Here is a 27888-nt window from a genome sequence, read left to right as displayed (position 1 = left end):
ATTTATATTCCAGACTTCTTCTCACGCTTTAGGGCCCCTAAAATGCCAGGGCTGTATAAATACCCCACATGTGACCCCATTTTGGAAAGAAGACACCCCAAGGTATTTCGTGAGGGGCATGGCGAGTTCATGTAAAAAAAAAAGTTAGTGGAATATGAGACTTTGTAAGAAAAAAAAGAAAAAAATATAATTTTCCGCTAACTTGTGCCAAAAAAAAAATATTCGAGGAACTCGCCATGCCCCTCACGGAATACCTTGGGGTGTCTTCTTTCCAAAATGGGGTCACTTGTGGGGTATTTATACTGCCCTGGCATTTTAGGGGCCCTAAAGCGTGAGAAGTAGTTTGGAATCCAAATATGTAAAAAATGCCCTGTGAAATTCTATAGATACTCATTGGAATTTGGGCCTCTTTGTGCACCTAGGCTGCAAAAAAGTGTCACACATGTGGTATCGCCGTACTCAGGAGAAGTAGGGCAATGTGTTTTGGGGTGTATTTTTACATATACCCATACTGTGTGTGAGAATGACAGCTTTGTATAAAAAATACAAATGCTTTGTTCCTGGAAAAGTTGTCTTTTACAGAGATATTTATCTCACCCAGCATGGGTATATGTAAAAATACACTTAAAAACACATTGCCCTACTTCTTCTGAGTACGGCGATACCACATGTGTGACACTTTTTTGCAGCCTAGGTGCGAAAAGGGGCCCAAATTCCAATGAGTACTTTTAGGATTTCACAGGGCATTTTTACGCATTTGGATTCCAAACTACTTCTCACACTTTAGGGCCCCTAGAATGCCAGGGCAGTATAAATACCCCACATGTGACCCCATTTCGGAAAGAAGACACCCCAAGGTATTCCGTGAGGGGTATGGTGAGTTCATGTGAGATTTTATTTTTTGACACAAGTTAGTGGAATATGAGACTTTGTAAGAAAAAAAAATAATAATTTCCGCTAACTTGTGACAAATAATAAAAACTTCCATGAACTCACTATGCCCATCAGCGAATACCTTAGGGTGTCTACTTTCCGAAATGGGGTCATTTGTGGGGTGTTTCTACTGTCTAGGCATTGTAGAACCTCAGGAAACATGACAGGTGCTCAGAAAGTCAAAGTGCGTAAATTCACATTTTTGCACCATAGTTTTTAAAAGCTATAACCTTTACCCAAACCAATAAATATACACTTATTGCATTTTTTTTAATCAAAGACATGTAGAACAATAAATTTAGAGAAAAATTGATATAGAAATGTAGTTTTATTTGAAAAATTTTACAACAGAAAGTGAAAAATGTCATTTTTTTGCAAAAATTTCGGTCAATTTTGATTAATATCAAAAAAAGTAAAAATGTCAGCAGCAATGAAATACCACCAAATGAAAGCTCTATTAGTGAGAAGAAAAGGAGGTAAAATTAATTTGGGTGGTATGTTGTATGACCGAGCAATAAACCGTGAAAGTAGTGTAGTGCAGAATTGTAAAAAGTGGTCTGGTCATTAAGGGGGTTTAAGCTAGGGGAGCTGAGGTGGTTAATATTAACACTGTCCAGGGATTGTACCATAATTGACCTGTGTATATTAAATGTGACCATAAGCCCCCTCATCTATAGGAACACACCCATGTACTGCAGTACATGGGTGCATTCCTATGGATAAGGGGGGTTATAACACAGGTGAATTACGGTACACTGGACAGTGTTTATATTATATGACTATAACCCCCTTCATCCATAGGTATGCACCCATCTACTGCCCACCTTTAGGTTGAAAATATATTTTTTATTATTTTCCTCCTCTAAACCTGGGCGATAAATACGGTATGTATTTTAAATTTGGCAACAAAATTTTTCCGTTTAGGAGCCAATGGCTAGTGGGTATTTTTGCAGTCCTATGTAACACTACAGATAGCATAAGGTAAAAGGGTTCTCTGTGATTTATATATTGATAGCCTATCCTCAGGATAGGTCATCAATATGAGTTTGGCGGGGGTCCGACTCCTGGCACCCTAGCCAATAAGCTGATCGAGGAGACCTTGATGTTCCAGTAAGCTCCGCAGCCTCTTTGCTCAGCGCTGTCATTTGATAGCACTGTGCTTGGTATTGCAGCTCAGCCTCAATCATTCGGATGGAACTGAGCTGCACCTAGGCCATGTAACGATGAATGTGATGTCATATGGCCTAGGAAGAGACTGTGGCGCTCACGAAGCACCTCAGCCTCTTCATACAGAAAAAAATAACTAAACTAAAATGCAGGGAGGGGCCCGAGTTGGGTAGACAGCCCAGGGCCCATCATGCACTTAATCCGCCCCTGGCATTAATGTAGCAGTACCACTATTGCTGCTCACTATTAATAATATCAGAACAATAAAATATATCTTACTGCACTATCTACCTTAGTATGCGTCACACCGCGAAAGGTTCTACCCCGCTATAACAGACCATGAATATAAATCAACGTATTTACATTGTCGCTAGATGCTTTCTCGTATGGATGTGTCTGTAGGTTGCCAATCTTCCATACATGGCTGCCAGTCTGTTATGTACATCCAATGGGTTAGGTCTATGCGGTGAAAAAAAGCGCTTATTTAGAGGTCTGCCCCGGACGGTGGCTGTGCTCCTGTCAATATCGCACTGGACACAAGAGCTATGTGACATCAGAGGCTGCGAAAGTCTGGATCCTATTCGTTTCGAAAATAATGCTTTCCTTTAATAAATTAGCAAAGATTTCTAAAATTCTGTTTTCACTTTCTCCTTAGGGGGTATTGATTGCCTATTGACTACCAAAGTAAGGACATTAATTATGGTGGGTGTAGTTAAACTTTAACCAATTGGAGTAAAAACAGCCTTCTGCAAAACAAGTTTGATATAGATTGTATTGCATGACAAATAGTGTAAGCAAATACAATATACTGAAGGTCTGCCATTTTTATTACTTCATGATAACAATAAAAAGTTCAGAAATAGCCTTCTTACCACTGGAAGCGATAGGTGTGAGGGCCAGACATAACATGGGGTCCTGATGTCTCACTCATGCCATAGGCTTCAAATAGAATAATATTGAGTCCCAGGAAAAATTTCAGTGTTTCTGCAGAGATTGGAGCCGCACCTGAGAAATGTTTCAAGCAGTGGGAGAAACCCAACATCTTGCGAATTTTGGACAAGACCAAGAAATCGGCTACGGCTGGGAGAAACAGCTTCAGTTCACCACTGAAAAGACAAGACAACCCAACCAGTTAAAGGGTTTTTCCAAGATTTTGATTACTGATGATTTATCCTCAGGATAGGTCATCAGTATCTGATCGGTGGGGGTCCGACACCAGACACCCCTGCCGATCAGCTGTTTGAGAAGACAATGGCATTCATGTGAGTGCTGCGGCCTCTTCTCTACTTTTCCTAGGCCGAGTGATGACATGTTAATGTGTCAGGTGGCCTAGGAGCCGCTCAGCCCCATTGAAGTGAAAGGGGATGTGCTGCGATACCAAGCACAGACGCTATACAATGAACAGTGCTGGGCTTGGTTAGCTGTGAGGAGGCTCATCAAACAGTTGATCAGTAGGGTCCCGGGTGGTGGACCCCTGCCGATCATATACTAATTACCTATCCTGAGGATTGATCATTAGTATAAAAAAATTCGGAAATAAACCCTTTAAATAGGTATATGATAAAAATTAACAACAAAACTAAACTTAAAAGTATAAAAGTTAAGTATTAGGTCTATGAGTAGGTGCTGGATTAATAGGTGTATGATAAAAATTAAGACCCAACTGTGCTCAGAACACTTTTTGATATTTATACTTCTGGCTGTTTCTTTCTCTAGAATCAATGTTAGAAGAGGCTAAGGTATAGTAGCTAGGTTTAAAGCTGTTTTCTGAGATTTTAATGCGGATGACGCCAATTGGGTTTTTGAGAAAGCAGCGGTGCTCGCAGTAGAGCTGCGGCATTCTCTCATTTTTCCCGAAGTCAGTGACGGCACGTTCATCAGTCACATGACCTAGGCGCAGCTCAGCCCCTTTGAAGTGAATGGGGCTGAGTGCCATACAAAGCACAGCCACTTGCTGTGTTAGTAGTAAGAAGGCCGTAGCGCTCACAGGAGTCGGACCCCCACTGAGCAGATAATGATGACCTATGCAAAGGATAGGTCATCAGTATTAAAATCTCGGAAAACCCTTTTAAGTGCTATGATGCTATTGTTTAGTCACACAGTCACCCAGGAGTCTTAGAAATCCATAGTTCCCCTTTCTTAATTTATCACTTTTCATATTATCAGGCTTGGACTAGTCCACAGGGAGGCCCCATTAGGCCCCTGAGCAAGAGTGGGCTTCCATTCCCCCACCTCCTACACAAGTGGCACATGGCACAGAACACTAACTCTACCTAGCTAACCCATGCATCCATTATTTAACAAATAAATTGGGTGGCTGAGATGGCTACTAAGCACCAGTTCCCAGGGACCTCCCTTCTCAAAATCGTTGAGGAGTCCCCATAATCAATCATATTTGCAGCATCTTGCTGCTGTGTGAGCATGTATTCCAGGCTTACGTAACTAAGGGTTGCTTTAAACAGGATGATGTACAAGCAGATTGTCGAGAAGATAGCAATCTGCAGATCGCTAGCAGAGGAGACCGATGCATTTACATGCACCTATCTCCTTTTGCTCCTCCTGAGTATGGGGAGGAGCGATCGCTAACGCCATCGCTCTTCCCCATACTGTCTTGTTGTTTCCCAGCAGCAGATCGTGTTTACACAGCATGATCTGCCACCGGAAAACAAGGATCTTTTGTAGTGCAATTACCCGATGTATGAGCGTTCCGCTTGTTCATCGGGTAATTGGCAGTACAGTTACACCGCCAGATCGTCGCTAAAGAGCGCTACTATGAAGGCTCGTTAGCGATGATAACCTTTTCAGTTCTCAGCCCGTATAAAGGGCCCTTAAGAAAGCTCTAGCCCAAAGCAAGAGGAATTCACCATGCTACTGATAGGCTCAGTCCAGCCCTAGGCACAGGCTAGGCAGCAGGTTAATCCTGCTAATCTACAGTTTTAGTGATGTGCTAATAGGGGTCCGATAATATTTGCATGTAGCTATACAGTGAGCCCTGAGAATATATTTTACTGCTGGTTCCTTATGGTTGAATACAGTGCCTAATCTATGAAACACGTGAATAGGTTTAAAAAAATAAAATAAAATTGAACCTTATAAAAAGCGGCGCTGCTGCAGAAGACAGGACTCAGGTAGATAAAATAAAGTGGGTCTTCATTTATATTGGTCTACGCGTTTCAGGGGCGGACTGCCCCCTTCATCAGGACAATATGTCAGTACTGACATATTGTCCTGATGAAGGGGCAGTCCGCCCCTGAAACGCGTAGACCAATATAAATAAAGACCCACTTTATTTTATCTACCTGAGTCCTGTCTTCTGCAGCAGCGCCGCTTTCTATAAGGTTCACTTTTTTTTAATTTATTTTTTTAAACCTATTCACTATTCTCCATACCCCGGATATCGTGCTCCACGACGACGGGTAAGAACCTGGGCAGCAGCAGCAATCATCCCCGCAAGCTGGACGGGCTTTTACCAGCACAAGCGATTCATAGGAGTTGTGACCTTTCACAACCCAATACGGTAAGCACAATCAGTGCATTGTTGTTTTTAATATTATTATACGGTTCTACACACGAGGCGCTGCCTCCTGTCTCTCCTTTTTATTTTACATAATCTATGAAACACATGATTTAAAAAAAAGTGATTCTTTTTTTATTTTTTTTATAATATGATAGCTATTTTTTAACAATATCCTGAAGTACGTTACCACATGAAGATTTATATGACTGTAAGGCCTCTTTCACACTACAGTATGTCCATTTCAGTGTTTTGCGTTCCGTTTTTAACGGATCCGTTGTTCCGTTTTTTTGGTTCCGTTGTCGTTCCGTTCCGTTTTTCCGTATGGCATATACAGTATACAGTAATTACATTGAAAAAATTGAGCTGGCCATAACATTTTCAATAGATGGTTCAGAAAAAACGGAACGGAAACGGAAGACATACGGATGCATTTCCGTATGTGTTCCGTTTTTTTTGCGGACCCATTGACTTGAATGGAGCCACGGACCGTGATTTGCGGGCAATAATAGGACATGTTCTATCTTTCAACGGAACGGAAAAACGGAAATACGGAAATGGAATGCATATGGAACACATTCCGTTTTTTTTGCGGAACCATTGAAATGAATGGTTCCGTATACGGAACGCAAAAAACGGACCGCAAAACGGAAAAAAAAAAACGGTAGTGTGAAAGAGGCCTAAGTGTAGTTTGAAAAAGCACATAGATCTTATCTATTGTTTCAAAATATAAGCTTCAAAAAAGCTGGTTTTATTTATTCTTTTCATACTTCCTTGATGGATTCAGGATTCTTTCCAGACTGACAGACATTGCCCAGGAAAGCATCTTTCTCCTGATTATTCCTGTTTGCACGGACACTTCTTTAATACGCTCCATGATCTTCTCCCAGACTCTTGGAACTCCCATGAGAGAGGTGGGTTGTGCCTCCTTCAGCGTGTCCACCAGGCTGCCCTTTTATGACAACACAGCACAATTACCACAAAAAATAGGTCTAAGCGTTGAGAGTCATTAGCATATATTATTTCAGTCAGAGAAATACGTTAACATTGATATTTAGGGCAGCAGAGAAAAAGGCTGTTACATGTAATATGTTCTTGTTTAGCCAACAGCTTTCCCTCTTATCCCACACCTAAACATGCAGTAGTGAGTAGTGTAGCTGTGAATCCAGAACTGGGTTAGCGTGAACATTTACTAGACACTGTAGTAGTGTATGTGTCTCTGTCTGTCTTTCTCTCTCTCTATCTATCTCATCCCTCAGAGAAACTGAAAATCCTTCTCTGCCTCACTTAGATGGACTTCTACTACCTTATACAATTGATCTGCATGAAAATTGAAGCAACACAAAGCAGGTATCTGGGTTCCCCAATTATTGAGGCTAATTTCCCTCAGTATATACAGTCAGGTCCATAAATATTGGGACATCGACACAATTCTAACATTTTTGGCTCTATACACCACTACAATGGATTTGAAATGAAACAAGATGTTCTTTAACTGCAGACTGTCAGCTTTAATTTGAGGGTATTTACTTCCAAATCAGGTGAACGGTGTAGGAATTACAACAGTTTGCATATGTGCCTCCCACTTGTTAAGGGACCAAAAGTAATGGGACATAATAATAATCATAAATCAAACTTTCACTTCTTAATACTTGGTTGCAAATCCTTTGCAGTCAATTACAGCCTAAAGTCTGGAACGCATAGACATCACCAGACGCTGGGTTTCATCCCTGGTGATGCTCTGCCAGGCCTCTACTGCAACTGTCTTCAGTTCCTGCTTGTTCTTGGGGCATTTTCCCTTCAGTTTTGTCTTCAGCAAGTGATGTGCGTGCTCAACCGGATTCAGGTCAGGTGACTGACTTGGCCATTGCATAACATTCCACTTCTTTCCCTTAAAAAACTCTGGTTGCTTTTGCAGTATGCTTTGGGTCATTGCCCATCTGCACTGTGAAGCGTCGTCCAATGAGTTCTGAAGCATTTGGCTGAATATGAGCAGATAATATTGCCTGAAACACTTCAGAATTTATCCTGATGCTTTTGTCAACAGTCACATCATCAATAAATACAAGAGAACCAGTTCAATTGGCAGCCATACATCCCCACCCCATTACACTAGCACCATCATGCTTCACTGATGAGGTGGTATGCTTGGGATCATGAGCAGTTCCTTTCCTTCTCCATACTCTTCTCTTCCTATCACTCTGGTACAAGTTGATCTTGGTCTCATCTGTCCATAGGATGTTGTTCCAGAACTGTGAAGGCTTTTTTAGATGTAATTTGGCAAACTCTAATCTGGCCTTCCTGTTTTTGAGGCTCACCGATGGTTTACATCTTGTGGTGAACCCTCTGTATTCACTCTGGTGAAGTCTTCTCTTGATTGTTGACTTTGACACACTTACACCTCCTGGAGAGAGTGTTCTTGATCTGGCCAACTGTTGTAAAGGGTGTTTTCTTCACCAGGGAAATAATTCTTTGTTCATCCACCACAGTTGTTTTCCGTAGTCTTCTGGGTCTTTTGGTGTTGCTGAGCTCACCGGTGCGTTCTTTATTTTTAAGAATGCTCCAAACAGTTGTTTTGGCCATGCCTAATGTTTTTGCTATCTCTCTGATAGGTTTGTTTTGTTTTTTTTCAGCCTAATAATGGCTTGCTTCACTGATAATGACAGCTCTTTGGATCTCATCTTGAGAGTTGACAGCAACAGATTCCAAATGCAAATAGCACACTTGAAATGAACTCTGGACTCATTGTAATTGGGATAATGAGGGAATAACACACACGTGGCCATGGAACAGCTGAGAAGTCAATTGTCCCAATACTTTTGGTCCCTTAACAAGTGGGAGGCACGTATGAAAACTGTTGTAATTCCTACACCGTTCATCTGATTTGGATGTAAATACCCTCAAATTAAAGCTGACAGTCTGCAGTTAAAGCACATCTTGTTCGTTTAATTTCAAATCCATTGTGGTGGTGTATAGAGCCAAAAATGTTAGAATTGTCTCGATGTCCCAATATTTATGGACCTGACTGTATATATATATATATATATATATATATATATATATATATATGGTATTTACCTAATTTTTTTCTCACTGGATGTTTCGTAATCTTTATAATAAAATTTTGCTGTAATGCAAACATAATGGAAATCAGCCCACCAAGCATGGACTTCCTGGGGAGCCGATGACAAACATATGGTTACACATAGGTACACAGCAGCCAATCAGAGCTGCAGTGGGGTCGGGGGCAGCAACCTGAAACAATGATGAGACAGGAGGTGTATCTCAGACTACCTCAGGCTCCTTGTAGACATTTCAGATAAACTGTAGTCACAGCTCTGGCCTAATGGAACTGACCTAAAAGGCCGTCAAGCAGTGAGCAATGAAGAATATATAAGGTAATAATTAGCACCAGGAACTTACATATTATTTTACAGCTGATAACTAAGTTTGTGATATTATGGTGACCCAAAGGTCCACCGTATTTTGCTTTTCCAACTATTGAACTTTTTGGTCTGTGAATAGTTTTATGGAATGTTATACATACTTTTAGAGCATCTGGATTTGCAAAGTACACATGTTCTCCCCACTTGATTCCTGTCCACAGGTCAAATATTTGAGCAGCAATATGACTAAGTGGTAGGTAACTGACAATAGACTCTTGTCGGATTTCTGCTGGCTGCATGTCTCCAACACGACTGGCATGAGCAGCTGTCCAAGTGATCTGTGGGTAAGAGTAATGCAGCTTTAAAACGGCATTATCATATTGCTATCTTGTTTGAGAAGAAAAGTGCATTGTTAAATATCCTCTACAAGTTATAGGCTCTTTTCACATTGCTTCCGTCCAAGGTTTATGCCTCAGATATCCATCATATATACACTGACAAGCAAAAAGGTAACAATGTTTTGGACTTTTGACTTTCAGGCTCCATATCTCACCATTCACTACAGATTCAAACATGAGACTACCATCATTTTAAAGACAATCATCTTGGCTATCTCATACATAAACTGTACTTGCAACTATTTAGCATAAGATTAGTTATGGAGATTCTTGTCATGTAACTGCATTGTTACTGTTTTGCTCCTAAAATTCTAAATTTAAATTGTACTATTTTGTTAGTATTTTGTAAATCCACCGTTGGCTTTCAACACTGCCTGAATCCTTCTGGGCATGCTCTCGATCAGATTCAAGCATGTCTAGACCGAAATCTGTTCCCAGGTTCTACACGCTCCCAATGTTGGTGTATACTGGTCAACTCACTTGGGGACGAATACAGCTTTTACTTCAACTCTACCCACAAGTGTTTGATTGGGTTGAGGTCTGGGGACTGTGGGGCCAATCCAGCACCTCTACTTCATTGTCATTGAACCATTTCTTCGCCAATCTTGACGTATGCTTTAGGTCGTTGTCCTGCTGGAACACTATGTCGTCCTTTTCATACCTATAGTACTCGAGTGTACAGAGTAACTCCTCTTGTAGAATATTCACATACAGCTCAGCATTGAGACCACCATCGATCCTGGTCAAATATCCAACACCTTTGGCTGTGAAACGACACCATATCATCAGGCTTCCTCCACTGAACTTGACAGTTCCTTCAATTTCTCGATCCGTTAGCCCTCTTATCCCTTGTTTCTTCCAGACCCATTTGCACCCATCAGAGCCCAGTCTATTGACTTTCGTCACATTGCTCCGAAATCACCCGTTTCCAATCTTCCATTGTTTGTACTTTTTTGCAAATTCAAGCCAATGCTTCTTATGACTATATTAAAGTTCAGGCTTCTTCGCCTTTTTTTGGGCCACAATTCCAGTCTAGTGTAATGTGTGTTGTACAGTGCTTGCATGGACGTATGTGATCTGACTATTCCGAAGCATACAAGCCATCTCCACTGCCATGTTTGTCGCGCCAGAACTGATAGACCTTGTGATTAGCCGACTTGTTGACTCCAATATTTTGCCTGGACGTCCACCTCTTGGCTTTGGAATGGATGGACGGACTTCATTTTAGATTCTTCCAACTGTCATGGCACTCACATGATGCAGTTTGGCAATTTTGATGGCTTCATCAATGAGCTGGATGATGCTGTTTCCCTTTTCTTGGGAAATCATCTTCATGACTGCTCCTGAATATGAACCAATGACCTTTATAACACACTGAGCTATTAGGGAATGTGAGACCAGGTTGTAATTTGTATTATACAATAAGAAAAAAAAGATTGTTCCACCACCGGGAGCAAAACAGTAACGATGCAGTTACATGACAAGAATCGGCATAACTAATCATATGCGAAAAAAAGTTGTAAGTTCAATTTATGTATGAGATAGCCAAGATGATTGTCTATAAAATTATGGTACTCTCAAGTTCGAAGCTGTAGTGGATGATGAGATATGCAACCTAAATGTCAAAAGTTTCAAATACATTGTTACCCTTTTCCTCGTCGGTGTATGGTTCTATTTTACAAAAACATACAATGGATGGCTCTGTATGGAATAATGCAGTCTTCTGCGCTATTACATACAATAAAAATATGGAAACCCTGGTGTATAACACTGAACAGAGGCCAAGATACTTTTGGCCTCTGTCTGGACAATAGGATCCTATTGGTTTGTTAAACATATCGTCTGGGAGGTTTCCCAGCACGTACAGCAAGCCTACACTGCGAAAAGACCCTAAATGAGAGGTTATTGTCTTAAACTGAGACTGCAATGGATTGATAGGACTGTAGTACTCCATCAGCTTCATTCACAAAATAGCTAAGCAAACTTAATGGTAGATGAAAGGACACAGTATTAACTAGAGTGTTTGTTCCAGTGACTATTGGTAACATCTTAGGCTACTTTCACACCTGCGTTTAGGTGCGGATCCGTCTGGTATCTGCACAGACGGATCTGCACCTATAATGCAAACGCTTGTATCCGTTCAGAACAGATCCGTTTGCATTACCATGAACATAATAGTGCAAACGGATCCTTCTTGACTTACATTGAAAGTCAATGGGAGGCGGATCCGCTTTCAATTGGACCATATTGTGTCAGTAAAAACGCATCCGTCCCCATTGACTTACATTGTAAGTCAGGACGGATCCGTTTGGCTCAGTTTCGTCAGACGGACATCAAAACACTGGAAGCAGCGTTTTGGTGTCCGCCTCCAGAGCGGAATGGAGGCTGAACGGAGCCAAACTGATGCATTCTGAACGGATCCTTATCCATTCAGAATGCATTGGGGCTGAACTGATCTGTATTGGGCCGCTTGTGAGAGCCTTGAAACGGATCTCACAGGCGGACCCAGAAACGCCAGTGTGAAAGTAGCCTTACAATCCAGAACCATTTACTTATGCCCTTTAACCATTGCTCTACATTATTTGAAGGAAATTCTGCACAAAAGTGAAGAACCAACTGGCCATGTGCTTTTGCACTGTTCCATGGTACTATTTTATCTGCCTATCCCCATATGACCTGATTTTTCTCCTTTAATAAAAAAATAAAGTCCATGCACATGTCTATATTTTGGCTTTGTTTTTTTCAAAGCCATAATGGAGCTGCCATAAAGATGCATTGTCCTCTGTAGTACCTATGCTTGTCTCTAAGTGGTGCTTCCAGACAGGGACATATCTATAGGGGGTGCAGAGGTAGCAGTCACTACTGGGCCTAGGAGCCTGAGGGGGCCCAAAGACCCTTGTACTACATAAGAAGTGTATTATAGAAAGTGCATGCAGGTCAAGGTACACCTCTGGCTGGAGGGAAGGGGTTAGGTCAAGAATTTGGCATGAGGGGTGCCGTTTCAATTTTTGCCTCAGGCAGCACGAAAACTATGTGCTTCCCTGCCCCTGGCCACAAAGCACTGAGAGAAGGGGGGCCCAAGCTGAACTCTTGCACCAGGGCCCATGAGCTTTTAGCTACACCCTTGCTTCAAGGGGAGAATGCCTCTATACATTCAGCACCCAACAACACCTGTACAGCAGTGCACAGAGTCTGTATAGGGAGCTGTGCTGCCACTGTGCACTGCCGTTCAGGCTCCTTGGGGTTCTGCTATGTACAGTATAGGAGCCCTAGGTGCTAAAACGGGGTTGAAATGTGTCAGTGCCCTGCATGTAATCTTTTTCATGTATAAAAGGGAAAGGCTAAAGACTAAATTTGCCCTTTCATGGATGTTTTTCCTTAGATATCCTAAGTATGCACCTTCAACTTGGCCAAATGTATATATTATGTCTATAAATGAAGGACAGTTGTGAGGCCGGCTGACATTTCATAATACACATTTCATTGAAAATATGATAAGATGTCTTAAATACCAGACATCCTGTACACAGTAATATGTCTCACTGATATCTGTTGTTGGTGAGACGTGTAATCATTCTTAGACCTTCTCTGTAGAGCTGACAGTAGGGTCTGATAGAAAAGGGAACAATTCTCCAACATGTCGGTAAAACCTCACAGTAATTTTGATGTGCAATTCTCAGGCAGAAAAGGAAACTGTCAGAGGTGCACCACCAATAAGGCCAGGTCAGGTGCTCGCCTTAGGCAGCACCAGGTAGGGGCAAGAGGGGGGAGAGGGCAGCTAAAGGGCCATGGGCTGAAGGGAAGGGGTTGGCTTAACCAATTCACATCCGCCCATAGGATATCAATGTCCTATGGGTGGATGTTTATCTCTGAATGGACTTTCTGGAATGTCCATTCAGAGATGGCAGCTGCACGCTAATCGTGTAGCTGCCGAGTTGAGGGCCCGCTGTCAGTGACCGCAGGGCACCCCAGAGGGAAGGCAGGGACAGTTCCCAGGTGTCCCTGCCTTCTAGATCGCTGTATACACAGGAGAAATCAATAGTGAAAAAATATATATAATGAAGTTAAATGTCCCCCAGGGGTCTTGTATGACCTTATGGGGGACGCAAAGTGTAAAATAAAAAAAATAAAGTGCTTTAAAAAATATATATAAAAAAAAGGTTTTACATGTAAAAAATAAAATTCCAAAATTAAGTAATTTAAAAAAAAGTTAAAAATAGAAAAAATAAAATAGACATTTTTGGTATTGCCGCGTCCATAACGACTCGCTTTATAAATATATCGCATGATCCTTCTCGTCGATAAACACCATAAAAACCAAATTTAAACTATGTCAAAAAAAGCCATTTTTGTCACCTTATATCACAAAAAGTGCAACTCCAAGTGATCAAAAAGGCGTATGTCCCACAAAATGGTACCAATAAAATCGTCACCTCATCCCGCAAAAAATTAGCCCCTACATAAGAAAATTGCTCAAAAAATAAAAATATATAGCTCTCAGAACATGGAGACATTAAAACATTATTTTTTTTGTTTCAAAAATGCTATTATTATGTTAAAGTGAAATAAATAAAAAAGTATACATATTAGGTATCACCGTGTCCGTAACAACCAGGTCTATAAAAATATCACATGACCTCACACCTCAGATGAACACCATAAAAAATAAAAACAGTGCCAAAAAAAGCAGTTTTTTGTCACCTAACATCACATAAAGTGCGGTCAAAAAATAAAAAAAGCTATGGCTCTCAGACTATGGAGACACTAAAACATCATTTTTTTGTTTCAAAAATGCTATTATTGTGTAAAACTTAAATAAATAAGAAAAAGTATACATATCGGGTATTGCCGCGTCCATAATGATCAGCTCTATGAAAATGTCACAGGACCTAACCCCTCAGGTGAACGCTGTAAAAATAAATAAATAAAAACAACCAATTTTTTGTCACCTTGCCCCATAAGTACCCAAAAATGGTACCAGTAAAAAAGTCAATTCTTCCTGCAAAAAAACTAGCCCCTGCACAAGATGATTGGCAGAAAAATAATAAAAAAAATGGCATTCAGAAAATAGAGACACAAAAACATAATTAAAAAAAATGCTTTATTATGTAAAAATAAAACAAATAAAGAATGTAGACATATTTGATATCATTGCATCCGTAACAACCTGTCCTACAAAAATAGCACATGATCTACCCTGTCAGATGAATGTTGTAAAAAATAAAAACAGTGCCAAAACAGCCATTTTTTTTACCTTGCCTCACAAAAAAAACGGGCACCTTATCCCCTAGTTTCCAAAATGGGGTCACTTTTGGGGAGTTTCTACTGTAAGGATGCATCAGGGGGCTTCAAATGGGACATGGTATCTAAAAACCAGTTCAGGATCCTTTCCCCAACAGATTCTGTAGAATACCTGGGTATTAGGATTAGCTCATCATAGCCTTGAATTTAATAAGTTAAACATCCTTCCATTGATTGATTGGTTTATTTTAGATATGCACAACTGAAACACGCCTTTTCAAACACTAAGAATAAAAATTATTTCACAGTTACTGCACATGAATGTATGGATTTTTGCTTTAATATTAAGAAGGTGTCAATTGCACAAATGTATAGGAAGATAATGAAAGGATTAGGCGCAACTGTAAAGTTTACAAGTGAGAGTAATTGGGAACGTGAGCTTGGGTCTAATAATAAACTTAATTGGGAGACTATATATCAAAACATTAAAACCTCCTCTCTATCTAGTGCCCATAGGCTTATTCAGTTTAAAATTCTGCATCGCCTCTACTATACTCCGGCAATGTTATCTAAGATGTAAAAAAAATCCTACTAATAGCTGCCTGAAGTGTAATGGTGAACAGGCGGATTTTTTACATTTGATATGGTCTTGCCCCATCATACAGATCTTCTGGTGTAAGGTCTTTGATTTGCTTGGCGGTCGGTCTGCCGCCAAGCCATCAATTGACATTCCTGTAGCTGTTCTAGGCGGCTCTCTCCCTCTCTCTGATAACAGAGGTTCTGAGGGCCTTTTTTGGCTGAAGGCACTATTACTTGTGGTAATAGCGAGACATTGGGGGTCTGAGAATTCCCCTGATATAGAAGAGTGGAATTAGCAGTGTTAAGAACTATGAGTGACGTGCTACCCAAGGTATTCAGCAGAAACTTGGGTTTATTGGATTTTGTATCTGAGGATGACGATCTGCACCCGGAAGCTAGATAGTTGTTGTGTGTCCGACCTTTTATGATTAGTAGGTCTGGTTGATGTGTCGGTCCCGTGACCCTCGAGACAGCGCGATAAGATGTACAATTTAATGTTTGGTCTGTGCGGAGGCCTACAAAAATAGATATATCTGTTTCAATTTTTCTTTTCTCTGTTATTGATTTGTCCTTTTTTTAAATAAAAAAAAACAAACAAAAAAACAGTTCAGCAAAATCTGCCTTCCAAAAACCATACGGCGCTCCTTTTCTTCTGCACCCTGCCATCTGCCCTCACAGCAGTTTACGACCACATGTGGGGTGTTTCTGTAAACCGCAGAATCAGGGTAATAAATATTGAGTTTTGTTTGGCTGCTAACCCTCGATTTGTTAAAGAAAAAAAATGGATTAAAATGGAAAATCGGCCAAAAAAGTGAAATTGAGAAATGTCATCTCCATTTTCCTTTAATTATTGTGGAATACATAAAGGGTTAGCAAAGTTTGTAAAATCAGTTTTAAGTAACTTGAGGGGTGTAGTTTCTACAATGGGTCCTTTATGGGGGGGTTTCCACTATGTGAGCCCCACAAAGTGACTTCAGACCTGAACTGGTCCTTAAAAAGTGGGTTTTGGAAGTTTTCTTTAAAATTTTAAGAATTGCTTCTAAACTTCTAAGCCTTCTAACATCCTAAAAAAATAAAATGACATTTACAAAATGATGGCAACATAAAGTAGACATATGGGGAATGTTAAGTAATAAATATTTTATGAGGTATCACTTTCTGTTTTAAGAGCAGAGAAATAGAAATTTTGAAAATTGCAAATCTTACAACATAAAATGACACGTGTCAGATTTGCAAAATTAGGCCTGGTCGGAAAGGGGAAAAATGGCCTGGATGTGAAGTGGTTAAGAAATTGGCATTGGGGAGGAGGGGGGGGGGGCACTGTTTCAGGTTTCGCCTCAGGCAGCAGAAAGGCTAGGTGCACCCCTGGAAACTGTACAGTGTACTAATGTCATTCTGATAGGTTTACTTACATTATCATGACTTAGCATCACTCCTTTTGGGTTTCCAGTAGTCCCGGAGGTATAGATAAGGACACAGCATTGGTTGGGCTTCTGGGATTGTATGACATCATCCAGGTGCTCATCACTGATATCATTGCCCAGCTCCATAAATTCTTTCCACTAAGAATTTTATTTAAAAAAAGCAAAATTACTGTGGGTTGTATGTCTACATAGATCCTAACATAGACGAAGTAGGCCGCAGTCCAGTGTAAATGATGCAGTTATTCACCCATAGTTCACACAGCAACGTTTCAGCTGCTCAATGCAGTCCTTTTCAGGCACTGAGCAGCTGAAATATTGCTGTATGAACTACGGGTGAATAACTGCATCATTTACACTGGACTGCTGCCTACTTCATCTGTTTATGGATCGGTGAGCAACTGAATCTGATCTCTCTTGGGCTTGAAAAACACAAAAACCTCAGACATCAATTATGTGTGCGTGTCTAAACCTACAAAAATTACTCACAAAGGAGCAGAAAGACAATGCCCAAAGGAGTGTAATAAATATATTCTCAATTTATTGAATAGATAATAAAAAATACATGATTAAAAGCATAAAACGTAGGACAAAACATCAGAGACACTGTAAAGTAGCTGTACCGAATAACTGACCACTGATTCCAGTACACCCGAAAAAAAGATGTCAAACATGTCAAATATGGAGGGGGGAAGAGAGCTATATTACCCTATATCTTAAGGAGTTGAATATAATCATTAGGTGAATTGCATTATGGATTCCGTTACCACGAACTTTAACGCAATTCTATGACGGAATGCATAACGGAATGACTTTAGAGGCATTTTGTTATTCATTCCGTCATAATAGAAGTCTATGGGCTGCAAAACAGATCCGTCCCGTTATGCAGGGGAGCGCACATGACCTTATTTTTTTTCTGCATCTGATCCACATCTTTTGCGGATTGGATGCAGACCTGTTTATTTCAATGGGGCCAAAAAAAATGCGGACAGCACACTGTGTACTATCCGTATGTCCGTATATCCATGCTACAAAAAAAAACAGAACATGTTCTATTCTTGCCTGTTTTGAGGACAAGAATAGGCATTTCTACAACAGGGGCCCAAGGAAATTGTAGGATGCTTGCTCGCGGCCGGTATCCATACATACGTACACAATCGTGTGCATGAGACCTAAGATTTATCATCCAGCTGCAGTCACTAATAAATATGGTGCAATGTAACCCCTTTTGTGCCAAAAATGTACGACACAGCAAGCAAGGTATTCCCACACCATGCTGTACACGTATGGCGCATATGGACAGACACAGGAGCTGTGCTCGCACGATCACTGCACGGGCCTGGCTGTTACTGCCAGCATCAGAGATAACTTCGATACTGGCGGTTTAACTCTGCTGCATCTAAGAGGTTTACAGGCTCAGCAGGGGGGAGCTGCTTCTCTCACCCCATGGGCTCCCTGCAATGTAATCGCAGGGTTCTGATGGTTGCTTTAGCAGCCAGAGGCCTTACAAAGACATCTAGGTCTGCCAGCAACAGATGCACATCAGGAGCTGAAGAGGCATGTCTCTGTATTAGGCTACATTCACACTGGCGTTTTGGTTTCCGTTTGTGAGATCCGTTCAGGGCTCTCACAAGTGGTCCAAAACGGATCAGTTTTGCCCTAATGCATTCTGAATGGATAAGGATCCGTTCAGAATCCATCAGTATGCCTCCGATCAGTCTACATTCCGCTCTGGAGGCGGACACCAAAACGATGCTTGCAGCATTTTGTTGTCCGTCTGATGAAACTGAGCCAAACAGATCCGTCCTGGCACACAATGTAAGTCAATGGGGACGGATCCGTTTTCACTGACACAATATGGCACAACAGAAAACGGATCCGTGCCCTATTGACTTTCAATGGTGTTCAAGACGGATCCGTCTTGGTTATGTTACAGATAATACAAACGGATGCATGCGGTTGTGTTATCTGAACAGATGCGTTTGTGCAGATCCATGACGGATCCGCACCAAACGCGAGTGTGAAAGTAGCCTTACCCTCTTTAAGGGTTTGGCCACTTTCTGGCTATTTGTTACCAATGTGTATGTAAGATGACTTACTAATATAGCTTTTGAAGATAATCTGTGCCATTTGCTATAAATCATAAGCCATGCTTAATCTTCTGTGCTGTCTGCGCAGAGGTCCTGTCCATAAGATGGCCGCTGATGGAGGGTCATGTGACCTCCATTCAAACTCACTGCAACTACACTAAACTCCTAACTGTGCAAAATGCAGGAATGCAAGAGACATGGAGGTGGTTTTCCTGGTCACATGACTCTCCATCAGCTTCCATCTTATGGACAGGACCTCTGTGCGGACAGAACAAAAGACGTGGCAAACAAGGGGCATAACTTATGAAATATACAAAATGGTGCAGAATTTCAACACTGGCTATATTAGTAAATGTCATATAGTCATCTTACACATTGGTCAACTGTAACCGGAAAGTAGCCCTTTCAACTAAATCTCAGAAGTATGGCTTATAATATTACTTTTGGAAAGGCTATTTAGAGAACCACAAATGTCAATTTAGTCATGCTGTATTGCTGTAATATACACTCACCTAAAGAATTATTAGGAACACCTGTTCTATTTCTCATTAATGCAATTATCTAGTCAACCAATCACATGGCAGTTTCTTCAATGCATTTAGGGGGGTGGTCCTGGTTAAGACAATCTCCTGAACTCCAAACTGAATGTCAGAATGGGAAAGAAAGATGATTTAAGCAATTTTGAGCATGGCATGGTTGTTGGTGCCAGACGGGCCGGTCTGAGTATTTCACAATCTGCTCAGTTACTGGGATTTTCACGCACAACCATTTCTAGGGTTTACAAAGAATGGTGTGAAAAGGGAAAAACATCCAGTATGCGGCAGTCCTGTGGGCGAAAATGCCTTGTGGATGCTAGAGGTCAGAGGAGAATGGGCCGACTGATTCAAGCTGATAGAAGAGCAACGTTGACTGAAATAACCACTCGTTACAACCGAGGTATGCAGCAAAGCATTTGTGAAGCCACAACACCCACAACCTTGAGGCGGATGGGCTACAACAGCAGAAGACCCCACCGGGTACCACTCATCTCCACTACAAATAGGAAAAAGAGGCTACAATTTGCACGAGCTCACCAAAATTGGACTGTTGAAGACTGGAAAAATGTTGCCTGCTCTGATGAGTCTCGATTTCTGTTGAGACATTCAAATGGTAGAGTCCGAATTTGGCGTAAACTGAATGAGAACATGTATTTATCATGCCTTGTTACCACTGTGCAGGCTGGTGGTGTAATGGTGTGGGGGATGTTTTCTGGGCACACTTTAGGCCCCTTAGTGCCAATTGGGCATCGTTTAAATGCCACGGGCTACCTGAGCATTGTTTCTGACCATGTCCATCCCTTCATGACCACCATGTACCCATCCTCTGATGGCTACTTCCAGCAGGATAATGCACCATGTCACAAAGCTCAAATAATTTCAAATTGGTTTCTTGAACATGACAATGAGTTCACTGTACTAAAATGGCCCCCACAGTCACCAGATCTCAACCCAATAGAGCATCTTTGGGATGTGGTGAGACGGGAGCTTCGTGCCCTGGATGTGCATCCCTCAAATCTCCATCAACTGCAAGATGCTATCCTATCAATATGGGCCAACATTTCTAAAGAATGCTATCAGCACCTTGTTGAATCAATGCCACGTAGAATTAAGGCAGTTCTGAAGGCAAAAGGGGGTCCAACACCGTATTAGTATGGTGTTCCTAATAATTCTTTAGGTGAGTGTATATATCTAATATATAAAGCGGAGTGTATGTATGTGTGTATGTCCGCTATAGGAATCCGCACTGTCGCATTTACAGTCACGAAATTTGGCACACAGGTACATCAGGTGTCCAGGAAGGTTTTAGACCCGGTCTCTGCTCTTTATCGCGTACTGTTCCTGAGATATTCCCAAAGAATGCATTAGCCAATAGAAGCCTGGTCACATGACCCTTATCAGCCAATAGAAGCTCGCAGGCCCTTAGTCTCCACATACACACAGTTTTACACCAGGTTTCCATAACAACCCAGTCATTTTTCTTCACTGCTGTAGGTCAGCTCTAAAGGGGCAGGGTGCTTTGGATTACACTGTTAAGGGAGCAGAGTGTTGTGGAGGTCACAGTTCAAGTGGGATGCTGCTGTGGAGGTCACAGTTCAAGTGGGAGGCTGCTGTGGAGGTCACAGTTAAGGAGACGGTCCACTATGTAGGTCAGTTTTAAGGGGCATGTTGCTGTAGAGGCCACTGTTAAGGGAGCGGAGTGTTGTGGAAATCACTGTTAAGGAGATGAGGTACTGAGGAGGTCACTAATAAAGGGGCGGCCGCTGTGGAGGTCACTGTTAAAGGGGTGAGCTGCTGTAAAGGTCACTGTTAAGGGGGCGGGATGCTGTGGAGGTTACTGTTAAAGGGTCGGGAACTGTGGAGACTACTGTTAAGGAGGCAGGGGACTGTGGAGGTCACTTTTAAAAGGGCAGCCGCTGTGAAGGTCACTTTTAAGGCAGTGGGGTACTGTGGCAGTCACTGTTAAAGGGGCGGGTGCTGTGGAAGTCTCTGTTAAGGGGCAGGGAACGGTGGAAGTCACAGTTAAGGTGATGGTCCACTACAGAGAACAGTGTTAAGGGGTGGGGTGCTATAGAGGTCACTGGTAAGGGGGCGTGGTGTTGTAGAGGTCACATTTTAAGGGAACAGAGCTCTGTCACTGTTAAGGGGCGGGGGTTGTGGAGGCCACTATTAAAGGGGCAGCTGCTGTAGTGGTAACTTAAGAGGGTGGGTTATTGTAGAAATCACTGTTAAAGAGACGGGGTACTGTGGAGGTCACTAATAAAGGGGCGTCCGCTGTGGAGGTCACTGTTAAAGGGGAGGGCGCTGTTGATGTTACTGTTAAGGGGCAGGCTGCTGTGGAGGTCACTGTTAAAGGGGCAGGCACTGTGGAGGCCACTGTTAGGCTGGGTTCACACGGGCGTTGCGGGTAACGTGCGGGAAAGGATGTGGGTGCATTGCAGGAAAATGCACAATTTTTTTCCCCACGAGTGCAAAACAGTTTAATGCGTTTTGCACGTACGTGAGAAAAATCGGCATGTTTGGTACCCAGACCCAAACTTCTTCACAGAAGTTCGGGATTGGGTTAGGTGTTCTGTAGATTTTATTATTTTCCCTTATAACATGGTTATAATGGAAAATAATAGCATTCTTAATACAGAATGCTTAGTAAAATGGCCATGGAGGGGTTAAAAATAAGTTAAAAAAATTAACTAACCCCATCCACTTGGTCGTGTAGCGGATCTCCTCTTCTTTCTTCAGGACCTGGGTAAAGGACCTTTAATGACGTCACTGCGCTCATCACATGGTCCATCACAATGGCGATGGACCATGTAATGGCTCATGTGATGGACCATGTGATGAGCGCAGTGACGTCATCAAAAGGTCCTTAACCCAGGTCCTGAATAAAGAAGAGGAGATCCGCTACGCGACCAAGTGGATGGGGTGAGTTAAATTTATAATTTTTTAACCCCTCCATCCCTAATTTACTTAGCATTCTGTATTAAGAATGCTATTATTTTCCCTTATAACCATGTTATAATGGAAAATAATAAAGATCAGGTCCCCATCCCGATCATCTCCTTAGCAACCATGTGTGAAAATCGCACCGCATTCGCACTTGCTTGTGGATGCTTGCGATTTTCACGCAGCCCTATTCACTTCTATAGGGCCTGCGTTGTGTGAAAAATGCACAATATAGAGCATGCTGCGATTTTTATGCAACGCACAAGTGATGTGTGAAAATCACCGCTCATGTGCACAGCCCCATAGAAATGAATGGGTCCGGATTCAGTGCGGGTGCAATGCATTCACCTCACGCATTGCACCCGCGCAGAAAACCCGCCCGTGTGAAAGAGGCCTTAACCACCTCAGCCCCCATAGCTTAAACACCCTTAATGACCAGGCCACTTTTTACACTTCTGCACTACACTACTTTCACCGTTTATTGCTCGGTCATGCAACTTACCACCCAATTGAATTTTACCTCCTTTTCTTCTCACTAATAGAGCTTTCATTTGGTGGTATTTCATTGCTGCTGACATTTTTACTTTTTTTTGTTATTAATCGAAATTTAAAGATTTTTTGGCAAAAAAATGACATTTTTCACTTTCAGTTGTAAAAAAATGGTTTGGGTAAAAGTTATAGCGTTTACAAACGATGGTACAAAAATGTGAATTTCCGCTTTTTGAAGCAGCTCTGACTTTCTGAGCACCTGTCATGTTTCCTGAGGTTCTACAATGGCCAGACAGTACAAACACTCCACAAATGACCCCATTTCGGAAAGTAGACACCCTAAGGTATTCGCTGATGGGCATAGTGAGTTCATAGAACTTTTTATTTTTTGTTACAAGTTAGCAGAAAATGATGATTTTGTATATATATATTTTTTCTTACAAAGTCTCATATTCCACTAACTTGTGACAAAAAATAAAAACTTCCATGAACTCACTATGCCCATCACGAAATACCTTGGGGTGTCTTCTTTCCAAAATGGGGTCACTTGTGGGGTAGTTATACTGCCCTGGCATTCTAGGGGCCCTAATGTGTGGTAAGTAGTTTGGAATCAAAATGTGTAAAAAATGACCTGTGAAATCCTAAAGGTGCTCTTTGGAATGTGGGCCCCTTTGCCCACCTAGGCTGCAAAAAAGTGTCACACATGTGGTATCGCCGTACTCAGGAGAAGTTGGGCAATGTGTTTTGGGGTGTCTTTTTACATATACTCATGCTGGGTGAGAGAAATATCTCGGCAAAAGACAACTTTTCCCATTTTTTATACAAAGTTGGCATTTGACCAAGATATTTATCTCACCCATGGGTATATGTAAAATGACACCCCAAAACACATTGCCCAACTTCTCCTGAGTACGGCAATACCAGATGTGTGACACTTTTTTGCAGCCTAGATGCGCAAAGGGGCCCACATTCCTTTTATGAGGGCATTTTTAGACATTTGGATCCCAGACTTCTTCTCACGCTTTAGGGCCCCTAAAATGCCAGGGCAGTATAAATACCCCACATGTGACCCCATTTTGGAAAGAAGACACCCCAAGGTATTCAATGAGGGGCATGGTGAGTTCATAGAATTTTTTTTTTTTTGGCACAAGTTAGCGGAAATTGATTTTTGTATTTTTTTTCTCACAAAGTCTCCCTTTCCGCTAACTTGGGACAAAAATTTCAATCTTTCATGGACTCAATATGCCCCTCACGGAATACCTTGGGGTGTCTTCTTTCCGAAATGGGGTCACATGTGGGGTATTTATACTGCCCTGGCATTCTAGGGGCCCTAAAGCGTGAGAAGAAGTCTGGAATATAAATCTCAAATTTTTTTTACGCATTTGGATTCTGTTAGGGGTATGGTGAGTTAATGTGAGATTTTATTTTTTGACACAAGTTAGTGGAATATGAGACTTTGTAAGAAAAAAATAAATAAAATTCTGCTAACTTGGGCCAAAAAAAATGTCTGAATGGAGCCTTACAGGGGGGAGATCAATGACAGGGGGGTGATCACAGAGTCTATATGGGGTGATCACCCCCCTGTCATTGATCACCCCCCTGTAAGGCTCCATTCAGACGTCCGTATGTTTTTTACAGATCCACGGATACATGGATCGGATCCGCAAAACACATACGGACATCTGAATGGAGCCTTACAGGGGGGTGATCAATGACAGGGGGGTGATCAGGGAGTCTATATGGGGTGATCACCCCCCTGTCATTGATCACCCCCCTATAAGGCTCCATTCAGATGTCCGTATGTGTTTTGCGGATCCGATCCATGTATCCGTGGATCCGTAAAAAACATACGGACGTCTGAATGAAGCCTTACAGGGGGGTGATCAATGACAGGGTGGTGATCAGGGAGTCTATATGGGGTGATCACCCCCCTGTCATTGATCACCCCCCTATAAGGCTCCATTCAGATGTCCATATGTGTTTTGCGGATCCGATCTATGTATCCGTGGATCCGTAAAAAACATACGGACGTCTGAATGGAGCCTTACAGGGGGGTGATCAATGACAGGGGGGTGATTAGGGAGTATATGGGGTGATCACCCCCCTGTAAGGCTCCATTCAGACGTCTGTATGTGTTTTGCGGATCCGATCCATGTATCCGTGGATCCGTAAAAAACATACGGACGTCTGAATGGAGCCTTACAAGGGGGTGATCAATGACAGGGGGGTGATCAGGGAGTCTATATGGGGTGATCACCCCCCTGTCATTGATCACCCCCCTGTAAGGCTCCATTCAGACGTCCGTATGTGTTTTGCGGATCCGATCCATGTATCCGTGGATCCGTAAAAAACATACGGACGTCTGAATGGAGCCTTACAAGGGGGTGATCAATGACAGGGGGGTGATCAGGGAGTCTATATGGGGTGATCAGGGGTTAATAAGGGGTTAATAAGTGACAGGGGGGGGTGTAGTGTAGTGGTGTTTGGTGCTACTTATTACTGAGCTGCCTGTGTCCTCTGGTGGTCGATCCAAACAAAAAGGGACCACCAGAGGAACAGGTAGCAGGTATATTAGACGCTGTTATCAAAACAGCGTCTAATATACCTGTTAGGGGTTAAAAAAAGCGCATCTCCAGCCTGCCAGCGAACGATCTGGAGATCTACTCGCTTACCTTTCGATCCTGTGAACGAGCGCGCCTGTGTGCGCGCGTTCACAGGAAATCTCGCGTCTCGCGAGATGACGCATATATGCGTGACTGTGCGCAGGGCTGCCGCCTCCGGAACGCGATCCTACGTTAGGCGGTCCGGAGGCGTTTAAGGGAGCGGGGTACTGTGGCAGTCACTGTTAAAGGGGCAGTCGCTGGAGGTCTTTGTTAAGGGGGCTGGGAATGGTGGAGGTCACAGTTAAGGGGACTGTAACCTATGGTCAGTGTTAAGGGGCAGGTTCTGTAGAGGTCACTGTTAAGGGGATGGGCCCCTGTGGATGTCACTGTCAAGAGGGTGGGGTGCTGTGGAGCTCACTGTTAAAGGGCAGGCTGCTGTGAAGGTCAAAGTTAAGGGGTGGGCTGCTGTAGAGGTCCAATTTTAAGGAGGCAGGGCACTGTGAGGGGGGTCAGTGTTAAGGGGTGGGGGCTGTGCAGGTCACTGTTAAGGGGGCGGAGTGCTGTAGAGGTCACTGTTACAGGGGATGCTGTCGGTATCGTTTAACAACACACACAAACATTAAATGAAATAGATTAAATATACCGGTGCGAAGCCGGGTCCTTCTGCTAGTATATACAGTATATTGTTTTTCTCAATATGAAGAACGTCTTGTAACATAGAAAAATAGAATGTGTCGCAGATAAGAACCATTTGGCCCATCTAGTCTGCCCAATATACTGAATACTATGGATAGCCCCTGGCCCTATCTTATATGAAGGATGGCCTTATGCCTATCCCATGCATGCTTAAACTCCTTCACTGTATTTGCAGCTACCACTTCTGCAGGAAGGCTATTCCATGCATCCACTACTCTCTCAGTAAAGTAATACTTCCTGATATTACTTTTAAACCTTTGCCCCTCTAATTTAAAACTATGTCCTATTGTAGCAGTTTTTCTTCTTTTAAATATTCTCTCCTCTTTTACCTTGTTGATTCCCTTTATGTATTTAAAAGTTTCTATCATATCCCCTCTGTCTCGCCTTTCTTCCAAGCTATACATGTTAAGGTCCTTTAATCTTTCCTGGTAAGTTTTATCCTGCAATCCATGTACCAGTTTAGTAGCTCTTCTCTGAACTCTCTCCAAAGTATCAATATCCTTCTGGAGATATGGTCTCCAGTAGTGCTCACAATACTCCAAATGAGGTCTCACTAGTGCTCTGTAGAGCGGCATGAGCACCTCCCTCTTTCTACTGGTAATGCCTCTCCCCAGGGCTTTTTTTCTGGCAGAACGCACCGGAACGGCGTTCCGCCACCTTTTGACATCGCAGCCTGCGATGTATCAGCGGGGAGGGACTGGGAGGAGGAGCTGGGGGCCGGTGCGTTCACTGTGCTCCGGCCCCCAGCTCCAGTAGAGACTTATAAAATGTGTAATTAAATGAATAATGATTCCTGCTGCCCCTCAGTAAGATAACTTTCAATATATTGTACTCACAGCCGGCTACTGTTATCGTAATGCAGGCGGCCGGGCAGACGAGCAGCAGCGTCACTGACTGACGTCACCTGCCTGGGCCGCCTGCTTCATTCATAAAGTAGGCGGCGCACGCACGTGACGTCAGTCAGTGACGCTGCCGCTCGTCTGCCCGGCCGCCGATAACAGTAGCCGGCTGTGAGTACAATATATTGAAAGTTATCTTACTGAGGGGCAGCAGGAATCATTATTCATTTAATTACACATTTTATAAGTCTCTACTGGAGCGGAAATGGGGGGTCTGTGGATGACACTGTTATGGGGTGGGGGGGTCTGTGGATGGCACTGTTATGGGGTGGGGGGGTCTGTGGATGGCACTGTTATGGGGTGGGGGGGTCTGTGGATGGCACTGTTAAGGGGGTCTGTGGATGGCACTGTTATGGGGAGGGGGGGGGTCTGTGGATGGCACTGTTATGGGGTGGGGGGGGGGTCTGTGGATGGCACTGTTATGGGGTGGGGGGGGTCTGTGGATGGCACTGTTAAGGAGGGGGGGTCTGTGGATGGCACTGTTATGGGGTGGGGGGTCTGTGGACGGCACTGTTATGGGGTGGGTGTCTGTGGATGGCACTGTTATGGGGTGGGGGGGGTCTGTGGATGGCACTGTTATGGGATGGGGGGGTTTGTGGATGGCACTGTTATGGGGTGGGGGGTCTGTGGATGGCACTGTTATGGGGTGGGGGGGTCTGTGGATGGCACTGTTATGGGGTGGGTGGGTGTCTGTGGATGGCACTGTTATGGGGTGGGGGGGGTCTATGGATGGCACTGTTATGGGGTGGGGGGGTCTGTGGATGGCACTGTTATGGGGTGGGGGGGTCTGTGGATGGCACTGTTATGGGGTGGGGGGTCTGTGGATGGCACTGTTGTGGGGTGGGGGGGGGTCTGTGAATGGCACTGTTATGGGGTGGGGGGGTCTGTGGATGGCACTGTTATGGGGTGGGGGGGGGTTTGTGGATGGCACTGTTATGGGGTGGCGGGGGTCTGTGGATGGCACTGTTATGGGGTAGCGGGGGTCTGTGGATG

At 43.0% G+C, this 27888-nt stretch overlaps 1 protein-coding gene across 6 annotated transcripts in view; it reads right to left on the bottom strand.

The window, feature by feature from the left end:
• ACSBG1 (acyl-CoA synthetase bubblegum family member 1) overlaps positions 1-27888 on the bottom strand; it is a 99479-nt gene that overhangs the window by 32582 nt on the left and 39009 nt on the right. For all 6 annotated transcript variants that reach the window (XM_040413638.1, XM_040413635.1, XM_040413637.1 and 3 more), the window contains 4 exons: positions 16631-16780; positions 9162-9338; positions 6385-6566; positions 2973-3206 (listed from right to left, as the gene is read on the bottom strand). In XM_040413638.1, coding sequence (XP_040269572.1) covers positions 2973-3206; positions 6385-6566; positions 9162-9338; positions 16631-16780 — 743 coding nt within the window. The remainder of the gene's footprint in view (positions 1-2972; positions 3207-6384; positions 6567-9161; positions 9339-16630; positions 16781-27888) is intronic.

This window comes from Bufo bufo, chromosome 1 (genome assembly GCF_905171765.1).
Source record: "Bufo bufo chromosome 1, aBufBuf1.1, whole genome shotgun sequence".
NCBI classification, from domain to species: domain Eukaryota; kingdom Metazoa; phylum Chordata; class Amphibia; order Anura; family Bufonidae; genus Bufo; species Bufo bufo.
Note: the sequence above shows the minus strand (reverse complement) of the source record. Positions and strands in the feature narration are given on the sequence as shown.